Raw genomic sequence first — 17721 nt, 5'->3', positions numbered from 1 at the left:
AGCTCCTGCAGCCACAACAGATAGGAGAAAAGAAAAAGGGTTAAATTATCATCTATGATCTGTGGTCCGTGGCTTGATTTTCAGATATAGCACGATGGAAATTCCCTGGATTGCTGATGAGAGCTGGACGGGAGCCTACATCCCAAGTTCAAGTCGGGCGTTAGCTTTGCCCGAGGCTTCGTGAACCCACCCACAACACAGGTACCTAGATACCGTAAAGTAGGCTCGGCTGTTAGCAACTCCCGATCGCTGCCATCATCCGACCTTTGTATGCTACCCCCGATCCAGCAATAATCATTTGGATGATGGAAGATGCCCTTGCATTTTTCGGCAGGTCTATATATTTTGATAACGCCATCGAGAGGTACAGAGCTGCGTCAACTCCTCTCTTTCAGTCTCAAATCATTCCTTGACACCCAATGCTCTGAATGGAGGATTCACGCCTTGCCTCGAACAAAGCATCCGGCCCTCGACACTGACACTGCCACGGTGTATATCCGTCAGTCATGGCCTCCTCTGATTCCTACAAGCCACTGCATGCCACCCCCGATACCAGGTCGGAAACATCATCCGGTTCTGGGCACGTACACCACCATGCACCAAACAGCCTCAAAACCCCCAAAGCCGCCGACAAGGAGCCCGCAACCAGGGGAGACAGCCAGCCAGACGAGACCAACAGGGCCACCAAGGCTCTCTTGCTGCTCTCGGTGATCCTGAGCGTTTTCCTCATTGCTCTCGACAGGACCATCATCTCAACGGTGCGCCGCCTCAACTGCAGTTACCTCTTGATTGCTCCATTAACCTCTTCGATTTTCTGACAATACCTAATCAACTTACTCTGACAGGCCATTCCTAACATCTCCAACGAATTCGGCTCGCTCGACGACGTCGGCTGGTACGGCAGCGCCTATCTGCTGACGTGCTGCGCCTTCCAGCTGCTCTTTGGCAAGATCTACACCTTCTTCTCCGTCCGCGCCGTCTTCCTCGCCAGCGCACTGCTGTTTGAGGTTGGCTCGGCCGTCTGCGGCGCGGCGCCCAACTCGGAGGTCTTCATCTTGGGCAGGGCGATATGCGGCGTAGGCGCTGCAGGGCTGTTTGGGGGGACTGTAAGTCGACTCCTTCTATTCCTTGATGGTCCAGGTGGGGAACTAATCTTTGTCTTGTTTGGTACCTACCTTTAGTTTGTCATCGTCATCTATGTCGTCCCCTTGCACCAGCGGCCCAAGATCCAGGGCATGTTTGGCGCTGTGTTCGGCCTGTCTGCCATTATTGGGCCTTTGATCGGAGGCGCATTCACGTCCAACGTAACATGGCGGTGGTGCTTCTACATCAACTTGCCCATTGGCGCCCTCACCATGTTGGTGATTGCATTGTTTCTCAAGGTCCCAGACCGCGACACCACGAAGTTGCCCCTTAGGGCAAAGATTCTGCAGCTTGACCTTGTCGGGACGGCCGTGTTTGTCCCTGGGGTTGTCTGTCTGTTGTTGGCACTTCAGTGGGGTGGTCCGACCTACCCTGTGAGTATGGGTCTGCTTGATCCCCCCCTTCTTCTTCCCTGCCTGTATTGTTGCTGACAATCTGGGTGCCGTAGTGGAGCGATGGCCGCATCATTGCGCTCCTGACCCTGACAGGCGTCTTGCTGGTGAGCTACGTCGCGGTCCAGGCGATCTTCACGTCAACAGCCACTATTCCCGGACGTATTATCAAGCAGAGGAGTATCGCTTCTGGGCTCTGGGCGACGGTGTGCATCCAATCGGGCAATTACATCTACAGTAAGACGTCATTCTCTTTGCCTTTTATTCTCGACTCACTAGCAGCTAATCTCCGTATTAAGTTTACTTCCTGCCTATCTGGTTCCAGGCCATCCAGGGCGTGTCCGCCGTCGACTCCGGCATCCGGCTGCTACCGGCCATGCTCTCCACCGTGGTTGCGTCCATCTTCGGCGGCTTCCTCAACGCCAAGGTCGGATATTACACGCCTCTCGGCATCGTGGGCACCTGCATCATGGCCGTCGGAGCGGGCATGCTCACAACGCTCCAGGTCAATTCGGGAGCGGACAAATGGATCGGTTACCAGGTCTTGTACGGTCTCGGCCTCGGGACGTGCTTTCAGGTTCCCAACCTCGCGGCGCAGACGGCCCTGCCCCAGGTCGATGTGCCCATGGGCATCTCACTCATGTGGTTTGGCTCGCTCGTCGCCTCAGCTGTCTTTGTCTCGGTCGGCGAAAACGTCATGAGCAACCAACTGGTGCAGCGGCTGTCTGGGTTCCCTGGATTTGATGTCAACCTGGTGACCTCCGGGGGCGTAACGGCGTTGCTCGACTCGCTGCCCAAAGACATGCGCGCGCCGGCTCTCGTGGTCTACAACGAGGCGCTTCGGGTCGTCTTTAGAATCGCGCTGATTGTCTCGTGCTTGGCTATCCTTGGGACGGCCACGCTCGAGTGGCGGAGTGTCAAGAAGCCGCAGCCTGTACAACCGGTGGAGACAACAGGTGATGCTGAGTTGAAGAATGTCAGAAAGACGGCAGATGAGGAAGCCTCGACCAAGTAAGGGGATGGAGCGTGTGCTGATTACACAACATGTACAATAAAAAAGGTCAGACGCTCGGTATACAACTGATTGCATCTAGGTAGTAGACGATATAGACCAGACACACGGCTGAAACCCCCTTTCATGTTGGGAACGTCTAAATCGCACACCGCCATAGCTATATAGCGCACCGCTATGCCCCTGATACGGCAAAGCTCCCGCACGACCCTGCAGCAGTACATGGTTAATTTCCTGACAACTGCCGGTGCGCCCAGCGGGGCTGCCGTGCGCCACAGCAACTGCTGGCTGCTGCTTCAATCTCCCGCTGCTGGAGGAGCGGAGCACAAGGCAACAAGCTATATCTATGGGGGAACAGGTAAGGCACTCTCTCTTCAATCCTACACCTCAGCCACCAAGAAGAAATACCACGATTAGTTGGCCAGTTTACCATCTCTTCACCGCTTCCACCAACAACCTGCTATCGCCGAGCCCGTCAGGTATGATTCCTGCCCTGGTTCCGATCCTGAAGCTGATGAAACTATTCCCAAGCCGAATGGAAGCAGCTGAATTGTTGTCACAAGCGCCCGACCGCCACTGCGGGCCCCCGCCGCAGGAGAGAGTGTACGCCAGCGAGGAAGTTGCCTAGCAAACCATCCAGGCCCACGCTTCAGCCAATGGCTACAGGATGGTTAAGAATGGCCATAGGCCGGGCCGTACCCGCTTCCGCTGCGCCAAGGGGCGCGAATATCAGTCCCTTGCCAACCCCGAAACACACGATTCTAAGCGCCGTAAGACCAGCACATAGTATACTGGCTGCAAATATTTCAGCTAGCCGCCCGGCCTCTTGCTGATGGCCAGTGGTCGTTGAGCTTTCTGATGGCATTAACGCTTTTACAATCACGGCTGGAGCGATCCGGCTGCCTTTGCTGCTGTACGCGCCGAGCAGCTTGCCCCACCGTATGACGAGGTCATCACGACGGCCAATGCCGGATCGAGGGTTGGCTATATACTGGCGAGAATCAATGCCGAGAAGAAGATCGCTGTCGCTGGCAAGGATATCAGCAACTTGCTGAACGCTATCGCCGCGATGAACCTGGGGGCCGCTCTCCAATCCAAACCCTGTACGAGGACTACCTCGAGCCGGGCGTCAGCCAGTTTGTATGGGAGGATACTCGTGACGGTCTCAGCCACGTCATTCTCTGACTATTGCCCCTAAGAGCGGTCTCGAGCTACTTAGGTACAACCTGTATATATTGCTTCTGGACTCGACGTACGAGACTCACTGCCATAGTATGCCGTTGTTCAACGCCTGTGGAGTCACCTCTTCAAACAAGACCTTCAACTGGGCAGTTGTGTTCTTGAGTGGCTAGAAAGAGGGCGATTATAGTTAAGCCTTTGCTGCTTTGGCCCGGAGTTCGAGAAATAGGGCATTTCAACGCCCGGCTTGGTTTTGACCGATCGAGAGCTAGCCTTAATCAAGGCGTTGAGTAAAAGCGCTTGGGGGTCGATTTCGCACCCGTTATGCCGGTGGCATGTGAATATGAATGTTCCAAGGCTCGCCGCCACTTCCCTGATGCAACAAAGCGCGGTAGTGAGTATCGGCGGTACCCGACCTTCAAGGCCTACTTGAAGGAGTGGAACGTACTTCTCGCTTCTATGACCGAGGCCGACTTCAACCGGAACCTGGGTAGCTTCACAACGCCGGGCCGGCACCCCGAAGCAGCTGTTGAATACGCTGTACCTACTTGGATCGAGCCGTGGAAGGTTGGTGGCGCCTGGATACGTATAGCGTAGTTGACAGTTGCTAACACTTTACGGGAGAAATTAGTCAATCTCTGGGTCAACCAAGTACCACATGTGGGTCATACCACTACTTAGGCAGTGGAGTCCTCCCATTCTACGATCAATAAATACCTCGTTTATTCTGTGGCCGACCTCAAGAGCGTCTTCGGGCGTCTGATGCTGTTCTAGCAACAACAGTACCGTAGCCTCGATTGTGATGGGCTGAGCCCATGATGGCCTCGGCAACCCTCGGCCGTGGTATCATGATAACGTCATCCTGAAGCAGGCAGTGTCTGTGTGTTCCGGAGCATATAAGAGCTGCCCTCTCTTCCTGTCATCTAGTTCTCTCTTTTCTCCTTCTCTCTCCATTCGAGGTAAACTCGTAGAGTCGTCACCAGCTAGTTGCAATATACTCCTGGGACCGTTACATCGATATTCAATATGCTCAGGCCACCAACAAGGTTAAGGTCGGCTTGCCGGACGCTATCCTTAGCTGGATCCGAGGGCAGGTCTCGGCAACCGCTCTGGACTTGTTGACAAAGGAGATCAGCGCTCTTCCAGCTAATAACGCTCCCCGGCCACATTCTGCGCCTATACAATTCAGGTTACTCACCGGCTCCCCTGCCGGCACGTCCTTTACCGCCATCTGACAGGCGATGGTGCTTTGACGATGCAGCAGATCCACAAGCATTGGTGGCTATGGCGGCTACAGGAAGAGCAGCAATGCGGCGTTGATACTGGAGCAAGCGAGGGCGACGTTAATCACGGCAGCGAGGGGGTGGCGATATTAATGCTGAAGTGGTCAGGGTTGTGAGGAAGCCGAATACCCCGTTGAATCCTCATCAGATTAAGGGTAAGGGTCGCCCTGCTGGGCCTATCGCCACGGCGTCTGCTGCTGCTTCAAAAATCAAGGGCCATAGCATTAACAGTACGAAACGGCTGCCTTCAGGATTCGAATACAAGCTCGATGACGAACTGGCTACAGCTATGCCAGCATCAGGAATAGGCGGCGCGAAGAAGATCAATGAAATGAGGCAGATAAAGCCTCCCTCAACGGCGCCAGCAGCCCTGTGTGACAGCAAGCCCAACTGGGGTGTTGTTAATCTTCGGGGTAGGAAGCAGGGCATTGTTGATGTTGATGTCGCTCAGCAGCCGAAGCAGCAGGAATTCTCGACTGCTGCTCCACAGACGCCAACTCGGGCTGAAGACTGCATCTGGGTCGCTATTACTTCGAAGACGGTCACGAGGCCGCGCTGGTCGCCGCCATTGCTGCTGCCCTCGAGGCTCGCGAGGATGATGCTGCCCTGCAGTAGCTGCCGGCTGCCTGCATCTGTAAAGAGCCCTCCGATGGGCCGTAATTGTGTAATTCATACTCAGTAGCTTGAAGAATATCACAAAAGGGGTGGAATCAAGCCGCTTACGTTCAGATGAGCTGTTGATTTTAACAGCGACAGCTGCAGCAGACTGCTTGGCGGTCAGCTGTCAGGAAATTCATCATGTACTGTTGCGGGGTCATGCGGGAGCTTTGCCTTATATTAGGTATAGCGGTGCGCTATAGTTATAGCTATGGCGGTGTGCGATTTAGACGTTCCCTTGATGTTCTGTTCCTAACTTCTACCGACTCCACGCCTCTGTCTTTTGGGGTTTCCGAGGTGGCGCGTCATGATATACCCACCGCTCCCGGTGGCCAAGCTCCAAAACGCACAAAGGGCGAGTGTTTGAAGCAGCGGTGGGTTAATTCCGATAGATCACTGAGAATGTGATACTTTGATTTGTCGGCGCATTCGTCAGCTCATGCATGGTCAGCCCGAACTCAAATTCGGAAGAGCTCGGGCTGTGTTTATTAACATAACGTTACCTTGCAGTAATAAGGGTAATTAAGATTATAACATTATCTCTCAGGCTTCCGCTTTAATTGAGCGAACAGGCTCTTTGTCACGGGTCGTGACAGTGTGAGATTCATGTGCGCAACTCCTGGTTCGACTGGACAGTTCGAACCACGGTCCCTCTTTTGAGGTTGTTACGCAGTGGTCAGTTGCGCCCACCCGTGACACTCTTTTCCCTACTTCCACGTCAACGCTTATCCATACTCCCGCACTCGAGCACAACAAAGCCATGAAGAAGATACTGCTAGTCACAAATTCGGAACTTGGACAAGCCAACATATTTCTTGCGGCTGGCCATGCCCTTGTCTCGCGGGATCCCGACGTCGAAGTTCATTACGCTTCATTCCCAGCCTTGTCCAAGCCAGTCTTCGAGGCCTCGAGATACGCGCTGCGATGCTCGCCCAAAGCCCGCCCGTTCGTTTTTCACGCGCTGGAGGGGGTAAGCTTCATCGCCGCCTTCATGGCCGTCAACGGTCTCGAGACAATTTCGAAAAGCCCGGGCCTGGCCAGCACACCCGAATACCTGAAGATGATGATGAAGATTGTGCTGCCGTGGTCTGCCCCTGGGTTCATCACCATTTTCCGATCTCTCGTACGGGTTATTGAGGACATTACTCCCGATTTCGTCGTGGTCGACCCCCTGTTTGGACCGGGTCTTACTGTTTGCGACCATCTCGGCCTGAAGCACATGATCCTCTCACCCAACGCAGTCAAAGACATGGCGCTGGCCTCCCAACCTTGGGGTGCCATGTTCTGGAAGTATCCCATGTAAGTTCCACTTCCAACCCCTACCTTCCCGGTGCTCTACTTCCCTCCAACCACGGCCAACAATTGCACCATTGTAGAAGCGGCTCAGCACTTCCGTACCCCGTGCCTTGGTCCCTACTGCCGCTGAACATCTACTACGGCCTCTGCGCCGTGTGGTACCACCTCACCGAGCGGGACTACCACATCGCCGCGGCAGCCATCAAGCGAGAAACGGGCGTCAGCCTGGTGACGTTCGACAAGGTGGTCATGGACCGCCGCCGGCCAGAGCGGCGCATCCTCGTGGCAAGCCGCCCAGAGATCGACTTCCCGCTTGTCGTACCCCCGCACATCATCCCCTGTGGCCCCATCATCCGCCCCGTGCCGGCCGTATCCGAGATCGATCCGGATCTGGACGCGTGGCTCCGCGGCGGCCCGACGGTACTGGTCAACCTCGGCTCGCACATGGTCATGACCGAGGCAGATGCCGTCGAGATGGCGGGTGCGCTGAGGGCTTTGCTGAACGCGGCTTCTTCTTCGTCGTCCTCGGCAGCAGAGGTAGACGTCAAGTGGAGGAGCCTGCGGGTGCTGTGGAAGCTCAAGAAGCACACGGCGGCGGGTGGTGGGTATGGATTCGAACCTGTCTCTGCCCTGCACGATATTCTGGGCAAGGAACTGGATGACGACCGGGTCCGGGTCGTGGACTGGCTTGCCTGTGAGCCGGTTGCCCTGCTGGAGACGGGGAATGTGGTCTGCGCTGTGAGCCACGGGGGCGCGAATTCGGTACATGAAGCGATACAGTAAGTTGCGCCGTCCCTTTAATCCCCTGATCTTGAGTGTGTTTCGTTTGTCTCGAAGGGCTTCCTACCTACATGATGACGCTTACCTATGACGTTCCCAGTGCCGGCGTCCCGCAGGTCCTGCTTCCTTCCTGGGCCGACTGCTATGACTTTGCCATCAGGGTCGAGTATCTGGGCATTGGCTGTTGGGGGAACCGGCGAGGTATGCCGCGCTGGACGGCATCAGAGCTGGGGCCCATCCTTGTGGAAGTGGTGATGGGACACGATGCAGACAAGATGCGGGCTAGGGCAAAGGAGTTGGTGGCGGTGTGCTCCGAGACTCCTGGCTCTGCTGTGGCTGCAGATGCGATCTTGGCCGAATTAGCGTCCTGAAGTCGTGTCAGGTGCGCTCCAATCATATTGAAATTTGAATGACAGCAGAGGACATCTAATGCACGGTGTCGACTCTCCGACCCCTCAACCTCAGCCGCAGCGCTCCCTTATGTTGGCGCCAGTGAGTAGGTAGGCGCCAGACTCTGTTCACGAATGAGATCTATCCGGTCTGACGCATTTCCTCCCATCATTCAACACATACAGACAGAGCCAATGGGCAATACCAGTGAGCATAGTGCTATCCATCGCACAAGCTGATAGTCTCTTCCCAGATTGTCATCAATAATGATGGCCGAGGATGACACGATCGAACTTCAGCCCCTTCTACCCCCCCAGTCTGGCTTCTATGGCTTGAACACAGCAGCAATCTGGGTGCTTGACGGCCAAGATATCCTCCAGCTCAACAAGGTAGGAGCCGTCGCAGAATACTTGGGCGCCTACCCCGAACCCGAGAACGATGGTGCGACGCGTCTTTTTCACTACACGTCCAAGTGTACCATGGAATTGCTGGTGGCACTGTTCAACAAGTACGAGGTGTGGAATCTCAACATGATGTTTCGAAGCTCGGTGCTCAAGCAACCGCCGTCTGGATTCTGAACGTCGAGGTGCGCCTGTCCAAATTGCCTAGCTGGGCGGCCGTGTGGGAAGGCGGGGCTTGAGTTCTTGATGCTCTGTGGCAGTTTGACAGCGTAACGGAGGACCCAGATCGTAGGCTAGAGGTGGCTGGGCCGAATGAAACCTTTTCCGTGTTTGCTGGTGGACAGCAAGCTTCCTCCATCTTCATCAGGTCCCCTGCGCGTGTCTAGTCGGCAACTTACAATGGAACAACACTAATACAGGATGACAACTTTCCGACTCAGACCATGGAGCATCCAGCCCTTTGGTTCCCTACTCGGCGGATGCAGCACATCGACACAGCTATTGATGCCTGTTGTATTATGATGATTTCACCAACGTCGCATGCGCAAGCATCCCACTGGATTAAGTGATCTTTGTCATGCAGACCATGGTCAGCAACTAGGCTGTCATTGTCAAAAACAAAGGAGCTAAAAAATTCCTCGGACTGTACTGTGTCGAGGCTCTGACTCCAAGACTCTAGACAGATCGGAGCATTATTGACATCTCCTCGGGGTGGCACAGTAGTGAAAATCTCTATTATGATTCGAACACAGCTCACACATCTCGGTCCGATAAACAACATGACTCCAGGGGACCCATGGCTCTGGGGATCAGAGGATGCCGAGCAGCTGCTTGACGCTGCCAAATACAACCTCGGAACTCCCAGAAGCTACGAATTGTCCATTCAGCAAGACCTTCTCCCAGAAGTCGACCAATTGATACAACAGTTGACGAATCTGATTACCATCAACAAGGGCCATCGGTCTAGGGACATGAATACGAACATCTGGAGGCTGTCTTGGGTTACGGCGAGCAGCGCTCATCACAATCCAATCAAGTCAACTTTCACAGCGAAACTTGAGTTATTTGAATATCCTGAAGACCATAATTGAATCGATTGAGTCGATTGCGACTTGATTGACATACTTGAGATGATTGCGATGCCTGCCAGCAGCTCTACCGCTTGTAGCCTCCCTGTAATTGGCGCCTGTTATGTCGCCCGCGCTGACAGCCGTTATAGATCGGCGCCATCACTGGCAGACGTTGCTGGCGTGAAATAAATGCCCCCAAGGGTTATTGCATCACGGCGAAGCCAGTTCTTCAAACAATGAACCATCTCGAGGGTCTCTGGATCCATTGCGAGTCTCTGGGTAGTAAGAGTAAGCTTCGCCAAGCTGAAGGCTCTCTCGCAGTCTGCCGCCATTGCCGGGATCGAGAAGAGGTCTAGCGCCAGCGTACTCAGAGTCGGGAACTGCTGGCGGCGATCCATCCACCACGTTATGGGATTATCGATTTTGATAGGCAGCTCAAGGCGTAGATATCGCTCCAGGTCTGTCGCATTCGAGGCTCCATTTCGCAGGCGTATAAGCTCGTCCTCGATAAAACAACGTCCTCGCCATCTTGCGATCGGGAAGCCGTCGAAGCGGTCAGCATCGCTTGAGGAACATGACTCCGACAGCTGCGCGATGATGGAGGCCGGAGGACGCCCGCCAAATACAGTGAGGGCCATAGAGGTCTAGGCAATCGAACTGGATGGAGAAGGGTTTCCGACCGTAGAACCGAGGCTGGGGAATGCATAAGAGGATGGGCTGTCGTCGCGTCGGAGTCGCGTAACCCGTCCCCCTGTCTCGAGGCACTCGACACGACTGCCAAATAACGTGATCTTATTGGTTAAAGGTCGCGTGAGCAGTCACGTGTGTATAAGTCAATCAATCAATCAGGGAGTCAACTTTCCACCCTCTCGAACTTGCTTGCTTGAGCCCTCGAGAGGCCCGTAATTGCTTGGTTGATTGGTTAAATTGATTGACATGATTGAATTGTGATGAGCGCTGACGGCGAGTGCTTCGCTACTCGACTGCTTCAGATAAAGTATATGTAGTTAAGGTACCAATGCTAATCGATGTGTTCTGCGACAGTTTATATTCCTTCCACTCCTTTTCGCATCGGTATGTGATTGGAACCACGCTCCTATTGATGACTCAGACACGGATTGGAAAGCTGACTCAAGTTCCCTGGCTAATCAGATTGTTTTCGGAATGAATGTCGACGTACTTCGAGACAACCGTGCCTGGTGGTACTACTTCCTGTTTGATTCTGTTTGCAATGCTTCTCATAGTCATGGTTTCTGCGCTGAAACTTGGGTTTCAATACTCAGGGTCCCTTGAACTTATACTGTAGGATGATGAAGCATGGGGCCTCTGGAACGTCGAAGCAGGCCTTGAAGGAACATAGACGTCAGAGTCAGCAGCCTGGCCGAAACGCAAGCCTTCCCAGGCGTTGGCTGCCAGCAACGATGACTCGGAGTCCATCGTGGGTGTCAACACAGTGCTTCAGTGGGCGGCCGCGACAGGCCAAATCGACACCGTTGCTGGCCTCCTTGGCTCGCGGGGATATTCCTCTCAAGCCATGGATTGGAAAGTTGCAGCCCACTTATTAGCGCCATCGCGACTGGAAACGACCCTATTATGAGGTTACTAATCCAACAGAATACTCAAGCGATACAAGATACAGACAAGGAGGGAGCCCCCCGCCTCCACCAGGCTGCGGTCAGGGGCTTCGCCCAGATGGTGGCATTCTCGCTTGACCATGGCGCTAGCATCACGATAACGGATGGCAGGGGGCGTACACCTCTGGACTGCGCCATTGAGACCGGCGTAGACAAAACCACGGCAGCCATCCTTGAAAAAGATGTATGAAGAAGATAGCACCACGGATACACCGCCGCTCGGAGCCACAAGTCTCCACATTGTTTGCGTCCACCACGACCTCAACATGGTCAAACGCCTCATCGCTTCAGGCTACAACAGAATCTCGAGAAATTCCGAGGGACGGAATGACGCAGAAGGAAGACTTGCGCCCTTCACAGCCATGGAGCATGGACACGACTTCTTCGCCGAAGTTGCCACCCTCCACAACGACAATGATCTGCAAGACACTGACTATCACGGGTGAGCCTACTTCACGTGGCAGTTACATCCGGCCTTCTGGAAACAGTGCAGTACCTTGTCGCCCGTGGTCTTAAAGTCGAGCTCCAGACGGCGAGCTACCTCGAAACACCGCTCCACTTCATTACAAACGCCCCGATAGTGCACCGGCTGGCCATTGTCCAATTTCTTTGCGAAACCGGGGCATCCAAAGGCACCCAAAACGCCCACGGCAGCACGATTGCTCCCATTGTCTTTCAATATGGACACCCAGATTCACCGAATTTCCTGCAATACCTAATCCTGTCCGAGGAATGGCGCCTCAGAATCCGGGACTATCTCGGACGAACCCCTATCCATGTCACCGCTATTTCAGGCCACCTGTCCGTGATTGGAATGTTGGGCAGCGTGGCTAACGCCGAGATTCTGACCATCACCGACCAACGAGACAGTCTTATGGCAGTCGACTAAGCCGCTCGGGCCAGCCACCTAGACAGTTTTGGGCTCCTCCGGCCGACTCCTCATCACACTATTGGACCGATAGACATTGAGAAGTTAATATCCTTGTGAACGTTCTTGTGGTTGCGGACGACCTGTCAAGCTTGCAAACAGCCTTTACACTCGCCGAGTCTCACGGACAGCCGCTCGAGTTTAGCAGCAGGGTCTTCCAGCAAGCCATCGCAGCCGGCGTTACGAGCTTTCTCAGCTTCATCCTGACCAAGAAGCCACGACTGGGTAACGTGCCAGCGGGGACCATACAAGTGCACCGTGCTCATCAACACCATCGCAAGCGGCAATCCCGACTTGGTCGAATATCTTCTGGACGCCAACACGCCCGTTGAAGGCCGGGACAGTTCCGGGTGGAATACTCTTCATGTAGTCGCATTTTGGGGACTGCGCCCATCGACCACGAAGAGAATTGATGTTAAGTTGAGTTCAGCCAGTTTGAAGGGACACAGCAAGACACCTACGGCTGGATTCCGTACGACTTGGCATAGTTCTACTTCAGGGAGGAGTTATACGGCATCCTCGCGCCGGAACGGCTGGAAGAGCACATTCTGCCTTGGACGCGAAACCTTGGACGGAATCAGCAGAACGCAGGGGAAATTACGTGGCAGCGGGGTGACTCGAATGCTTTTGGCAAAAGCGAGCGTAGAACCAACCCAGTCGACTGAGCTACCCAGTTAAAAATGGAAAGAAACAATGCAGTAACTGCCGGCACCTGTAACTCTGTACGGCGTGGCGGCGCACCTGCGGCTGCACTGGGCGGTGCCCAACGCGGGCCCGGGCGTCTTCGCGGCGGGCCTGATACTGTCGTTTCGGTGCGCGCGGACGTTACGGGGTGCAACCCGAGAAGCAGCCCGAGTCTGCTGCCCGATTCGGCAGGTCGGCATGGCGTTACACCGCCAGCGGAGTAATCCACAAATCGTTCCATGTTAGTATCACTTGGCAGATCACCACATGGATGACCATTCCAATTCTTCCATCCTCCCAACTTCTTCCCACATCCCCAATTTACAATGCAGCTCACACATCTCCTCCCGGCCGCCGTGCTTGGCGCAGGCCTAGTTCAAACTGGAGTCTTCCCCGTCCCAGATACGCCCTACCGAGTGCAATGGACGTCCTCGGAGCTAGTCGACCACGCCCGGCCTGACCCCTTCAACTCGTCCCACCCGCGGCGCATCATGATCTCACGCTTCACGCCCATCCCCGCCCGCGACTGCCTCCAAACCTGCCGCGTCCCCTACATGACCCCCCTCATGGCGTCCCACGAGGACGCCGTCATCACCGCCTTCCTAGCCCGTGGTAACATCAGCTGGCCGCGGGGGGTGCTCGCCTCGCTCGAGCTAGAAGTCTGCTGCAAGGTCCTCCGACGCAGCAGCAGCAGCAGCAAGAACAACAATGCCAGAAGCTTTGGGGTTGGCTTGAAGAGTTCTGTGCCGCGCGGCACCGTCCTCGTCGGCACGGGCCTCAATACCACACGCCTGATGTACTCGGCCTCAGCGCAGAACCTCGCGGCAGGCATGGGCTACGACGTCGTCGTCATGGACCATCCGTACGAGACCGACGCGGTGCAGTTCCCCGACGGCAGCGTCATTTACGGCGGGCGGGTGCCGCGCGATCCCAACGCCACGGAAGCGCTGGCGCACGCGCTCGATGTCCGCTCGCAGGACGCGGCGCTCGTGCTGGATTATCTAGGGATTGGCCAGGGTTGTGGTGAGAGAGTCGGGTTTGCGGGCGACTCGTTTGGCGGGCCGGCGGCGGCGGATGTCATGTTGAAGGACCGGCGCGTTGGGGCTGGGGTAAACGTGGATGGCATGATGTTTGGGCCGGCGGTGAATGTGGGCGTGGCGAGGCCGTTTCTGAGCCTGGGCTCGCCGGGCCACAACTCGACCAGTGATGAGACGTGGGCGCGGTTTCGGGATGCCACGACGGCGAACAATTCGCGGGTCTGGCACAAGGAGTTGAGCCTGGCGGGGTCGGTGCACGGCATCTTGTCTGACTTTGGCCTGATTGGGGACGTGGCTGGCCTGAGAGACTCGGGCGAGTTGGTTGGAAGTCTATTTGGGAAGATCACTGGGGCTCGGACAATCGAGATCCTGAAGGAGTACCTGTCCGACTTCTTTGAGTTTGCCCTGAAGGGCAAGGGCCAGGGACTGCTTGCAGGCCCTAGTCAGAAGTACCCCGAGCTTATTTTTGTCTAGGCCTGAGTCGATCCGCCCGGAATAGAAGTATGAGGTTTCAATTTATTAGCGAGGGACAGGTATGGGATGTTGTTGGGTTTTGAGACGTGGAAAGTTTAAGAGAGAACGTCAGAACACTTACCCGGGGAGCCTCACTGCATGCCGCATTAGGTGTTGTGTGATACCTGGAAATATGACATTCCATGGCCCTGTGTTTTGATTTTCCGTAATCAAGCGGTTTTTCGAAATTTCCAGAACCAACCTCCCAACGCGGGTTCAACACCGAAGCCACACAGAACTATGTAGACACGAGCTGAGGCCATCCGAGCCCACGCCATTTCTAAGCCCAGACACTTCCGGACGTCAGTTAATGTTGAGCCCAGGCGGTTACCAGAGACAATGGCCTAATCACACCTCCTTGAGCTTGCCCCGGAACTCCTGGCCTAGGTCTGCAGTCATCTTTGCTCGCACTGTCGGTTCAGACGTTCACTAATAGCTGTCGAGCAGCATTCCAAGACCGCACCGAATGGCGGGAAACAAGGCTTGCTGAGCTCCGTACCGTCACCGAACCATTTCTCTATCATCACATGTTTACTCCTCCCCTTCCTATTCGCACACCTAAGCTCACCCCGTACATGTTCATCCGGACTTTCTCAAGCCGCCCTGATCTAGCAGCGAAGGTTGTTGACATCAATCTCACTTATGCCGTTGGCCTGGACCCCGTCGAACCAAATGCCCTGAAGCGGCTCACCATCCTCGGCGAGGCGTAAAGCAGGCGCCGCCGGCTTGACGTTTCCTGGAAGCAGTTCCTGAGGCGCCTACTGAATCAACCCTGGTTAGACGAACCGGCCGTGGTGAGAACAGCTAGCGAGTAATGGGCTGCTGTCTTTTTTCTGCTGTTCCTCGCCGCGAACCTGCAGCGCTTCCACCTGCCCTTGTTCTCTGGGCCACCTTTCCCAAAGCCGGCACCGACAGGTTCCTCGGGCCCTTCGTTTACTTCACTCAAGATTCTGTCCTTGAAAGGGCAAGCTCCTGCACACCCCTTCGACAAGAAAGAGCGCACCCATCTTGCGGCTAGCGCTCAACATTGAACGCCTGGAGTTTCTCGAGTGGATGGCAATTATTGCCCATGGACCTGGGAGGAGTTTGATGCCACGATGATTGGCGGGACCCTGGCCGAGCCGCCTCAGCTGCACAACCTCGTCGAGATTAGCTTGGAGATGCGGCTGACGCCGGCCTGCTTGAGTGCCCTGCTGAGCGCGGTCGGGTCCAGACTCTCCAAGTTGAAATCCGACGAATGCTGATTCTCCCCGACCTCCAAGAAAATGAAACAACTCATCGAGTTCGACCAGATTCTCGTCGCCCTACGACCCTGCCGCAACACGCTCAAGGAGCCCACCTTTATTCTGCATAGGGACTTAGCGTCCCGAGTCCCTGAGCACGTTCGCGGCGTCGAACTCATACGCGAGTTCCAAACACTTGAAGTCCTACAAGTTCAGACAGTGTGCTTCGCCTTCGGGGCGCGCCTAGGAACCGCGGAGAACGCCCTCACATCGGCACTTCCTGCGTCCATTCGCGGTTTGAGGCTCTTTGGGTATGGCGATCTCCGCCGGTCTCTACAGGTGGCTCTCGGGTATCCCATAGTCGCGAATGAAAAACTGCCGCTTCTCCTCGCCTCCCACCCGCCGCCATCAAGGGGCGCCAACGCCGTCCGGGTGTTGTGTCCCTCTCGACTGAGCTGAAAATGAACGAGTAATTTCCCTTGCGCTCACACAGAGAGATGAACGCCTCACAAGGACTTAAGAGCTGCACTGGCTTGGCAAGCTCGTTGGGCAGGGTTCCAATCATGGCATAGAAGTTATTCTCAAGCTGTGTTTGGGTGCGGGTGTCCATAACGGACATAACCTGTAGAGCCGACCGCTCCAGGTATCCGGCGACATCCCAGTCTGTCATGACGTCTTCAAACCAGTCGAGACGTGAATAACCGACGCGCTAGGGAAGCGGAAGTAAGATGAGGGCGTGGCCCAGGTATGACAGGAACTCGGTGCAGTCAACAATGGTGCCGTGGGGTGCGTTTTCGCAGGTGATGAAGCGCCTCTTAGCGTTTACAGCTTCTTGGTATGTCCATGCCTGGGTGACCCAGTCCTCCTTCTCAAGCAGGCCGAGGTGTGTCGGCAACAGATCTCGTCTTTGGCGGATCTGCTCGATGGCAGGCTTGCTCGAAGCAATCAAGGCTGGTACATTTGGGGACCTGCGCAAGATCGAAGTCGATGACCCCAACTTCAATGCGCCTCAGCTAGTGAAGAAGTTTAGCGAGATCAGTGCTGCGTCCCGGTCCGCCGGTGTGGACTTCGTCGACCACCCTAGACCTAAACAAACGCAAGATGGAGATGTCGTATCGTACCATTGAATCCATGTCGCCATCACGAATGTAGGCTTTGACAGACACCGTGACATGTCATCTTTAAGGATAATATCGTCGGAAGAGGAAGAGGATGACAGTCTGGGGAAACGACCTGGAAGAATCTAGAATCGATGGAAGATATTCCCGAACAGACTAAGGTACGGATCCGTACATAGCACGAGGTGCTATGATGAGATTAGGTACCCAAAGGTTTGCTACCTTCACATTTCAGGCCGGCGAGCTTATGAACAGCTCGACCCAAGCGAGTCCAGCACAGCTTGATGCCCCCTGGCGCGGGCGCCCCTTCGCGTTTTCCCCACACCTCTGCTGGCGGCTGGTAGGCTCGGCCATTTTGAAGCCCCCACGAGTGATTTGTACGACCTAGCAAGGCTAGCATTTAATTACCCCTTCTGATCCCGACCTGTTTTCGGTGGGTAATAAGTGTTTTCTGCATCGAATCTTGCAACCTAACTGCCGGACAACCCGCGATCACCTCTCCATTCCTCTTGGCGACTGACAGCAAACTTGAAGTGAGGAAACATGGAAGCTTCGGGACATGCCTCGACTTCCCAAGTCCGTCGGCAATCAGCCGTCGGGAGTTACGCGCAGTACGTCGAGACCCTCCTATCGCAGTCGTCTCTTGACTCGACAACGGATTGGCACCAGGACTGCGAAGCCTTGGAGTACTTGCAGGGATCTCCACGCACAGCTTGAAAATCTGTGATATGCCCCGACTCGCTTTCGTATGGGACCGTCCACGTATTGGATCTGCTTCGGATGTACAAAGATAGAAGGCCGATTGGCGTTCTGATCTCTTTTGGGACGCACCGCCACAACCACCAGCTTGGGTTTCCGAGGAACTTGTTCAGCCGAATGCGGCGAATGCCTCAATTGCCTACTTCGAAACCGAGTTCCCGTCCTTGCTCACCTGTTCCAGCGGCGAAGTTGACCATTTCATTGCATTTGTCACGATATATC

At 55.1% G+C, this 17721-nt stretch overlaps 8 protein-coding genes across 8 annotated transcripts; all 8 read left to right on the top strand.

Annotated features, from left to right (window-relative positions):
- The first annotated feature begins 258 nt into the window (after nucleotides 1-258).
- On the top strand, nucleotides 259-2661 carry N657DRAFT_693208 (MFS general substrate transporter). The gene is made up of 5 exons (XM_062797206.1): nucleotides 259-758; nucleotides 846-1106; nucleotides 1182-1517; nucleotides 1592-1772; nucleotides 1835-2661. Exons 1-5 carry the CDS (start codon nucleotides 507-509, stop codon nucleotides 2548-2550), a joined length of 1746 nt encoding a protein of 581 aa, XP_062644064.1. The 5' UTR covers nucleotides 259-506; the 3' UTR covers nucleotides 2551-2661.
- Nucleotides 2662-5051: 2390 nt separating this feature from the next.
- N657DRAFT_649362 (uncharacterized protein) lies at nucleotides 5052-6014 on the top strand. Its single transcript, XM_062793703.1, has one exon. It carries the CDS (start codon nucleotides 5299-5301, stop codon nucleotides 5689-5691), a length of 393 nt encoding a protein of 130 aa, XP_062644063.1. The 5' UTR covers nucleotides 5052-5298; the 3' UTR covers nucleotides 5692-6014.
- Nucleotides 6015-6426: 412 nt separating this feature from the next.
- On the top strand, nucleotides 6427-8113 carry N657DRAFT_580206 (glycosyltransferase family 1 protein; the record flags this gene model as incomplete). Its single annotated transcript, XM_062789443.1, has 3 exons — nucleotides 6427-6965; nucleotides 7043-7741; nucleotides 7843-8113. 3 exons carry the CDS (start codon nucleotides 6427-6429, stop codon nucleotides 8111-8113), a joined length of 1509 nt encoding a protein of 502 aa, XP_062644062.1.
- A 976-nt stretch (nucleotides 8114-9089) lies between these two features.
- N657DRAFT_166095 (uncharacterized protein) lies at nucleotides 9090-9685 on the top strand. Its single transcript, XM_062786052.1, has one exon. The coding sequence runs from the start codon at nucleotides 9271-9273 to the stop codon at nucleotides 9622-9624; it is 354 nt and encodes a 117-aa protein (XP_062644061.1). The 5' UTR covers nucleotides 9090-9270; the 3' UTR covers nucleotides 9625-9685.
- A 1734-nt stretch (nucleotides 9686-11419) lies between these two features.
- N657DRAFT_674398 (ankyrin) lies at nucleotides 11420-12126 on the top strand (the record flags this gene model as incomplete). Its single annotated transcript, XM_062795748.1, has 2 exons — nucleotides 11420-11629; nucleotides 11731-12126. The coding sequence occupies 2 exons, from the start codon at nucleotides 11420-11422 to the stop codon at nucleotides 12124-12126; spliced, it is 606 nt and encodes a 201-aa protein (XP_062644060.1).
- Nucleotides 12127-13114: 988 nt separating this feature from the next.
- On the top strand, nucleotides 13115-14545 carry N657DRAFT_649356 (uncharacterized protein). The gene has a single exon (XM_062793702.1). The coding sequence runs from the start codon at nucleotides 13176-13178 to the stop codon at nucleotides 14358-14360; it is 1185 nt and encodes a 394-aa protein (XP_062644059.1). The 5' UTR covers nucleotides 13115-13175; the 3' UTR covers nucleotides 14361-14545.
- Nucleotides 14546-15496: 951 nt separating this feature from the next.
- Nucleotides 15497-16143, top strand: N657DRAFT_693205 (uncharacterized protein; the record flags this gene model as incomplete). Its single annotated transcript, XM_062797205.1, has 2 exons — nucleotides 15497-15601; nucleotides 15662-16143. 2 exons carry the CDS (start codon nucleotides 15497-15499, stop codon nucleotides 16079-16081), a joined length of 525 nt encoding a protein of 174 aa, XP_062644058.1. The 3' UTR covers nucleotides 16082-16143.
- Nucleotides 16144-16176: 33 nt separating this feature from the next.
- N657DRAFT_649355 (uncharacterized protein) lies at nucleotides 16177-17092 on the top strand. Its single transcript, XM_062793701.1, has 2 exons — nucleotides 16177-16635; nucleotides 16744-17092. Exons 1-2 carry the CDS (start codon nucleotides 16396-16398, stop codon nucleotides 16747-16749), a joined length of 246 nt encoding a protein of 81 aa, XP_062644057.1. The 5' UTR covers nucleotides 16177-16395; the 3' UTR covers nucleotides 16750-17092.
- The last annotated feature ends 629 nt before the right edge of the window (nucleotides 17093-17721 follow it).

The sequence above is a fragment of the Parathielavia appendiculata genome (genome assembly GCF_033297405.1).
Source record: "Parathielavia appendiculata strain CBS 731.68 unplaced genomic scaffold N657scaffold_18, whole genome shotgun sequence".
Taxonomy (NCBI): domain Eukaryota; kingdom Fungi; phylum Ascomycota; class Sordariomycetes; order Sordariales; family Chaetomiaceae; genus Parathielavia; species Parathielavia appendiculata.
This window is presented reverse-complemented; position numbering and strand designations above follow the sequence as displayed.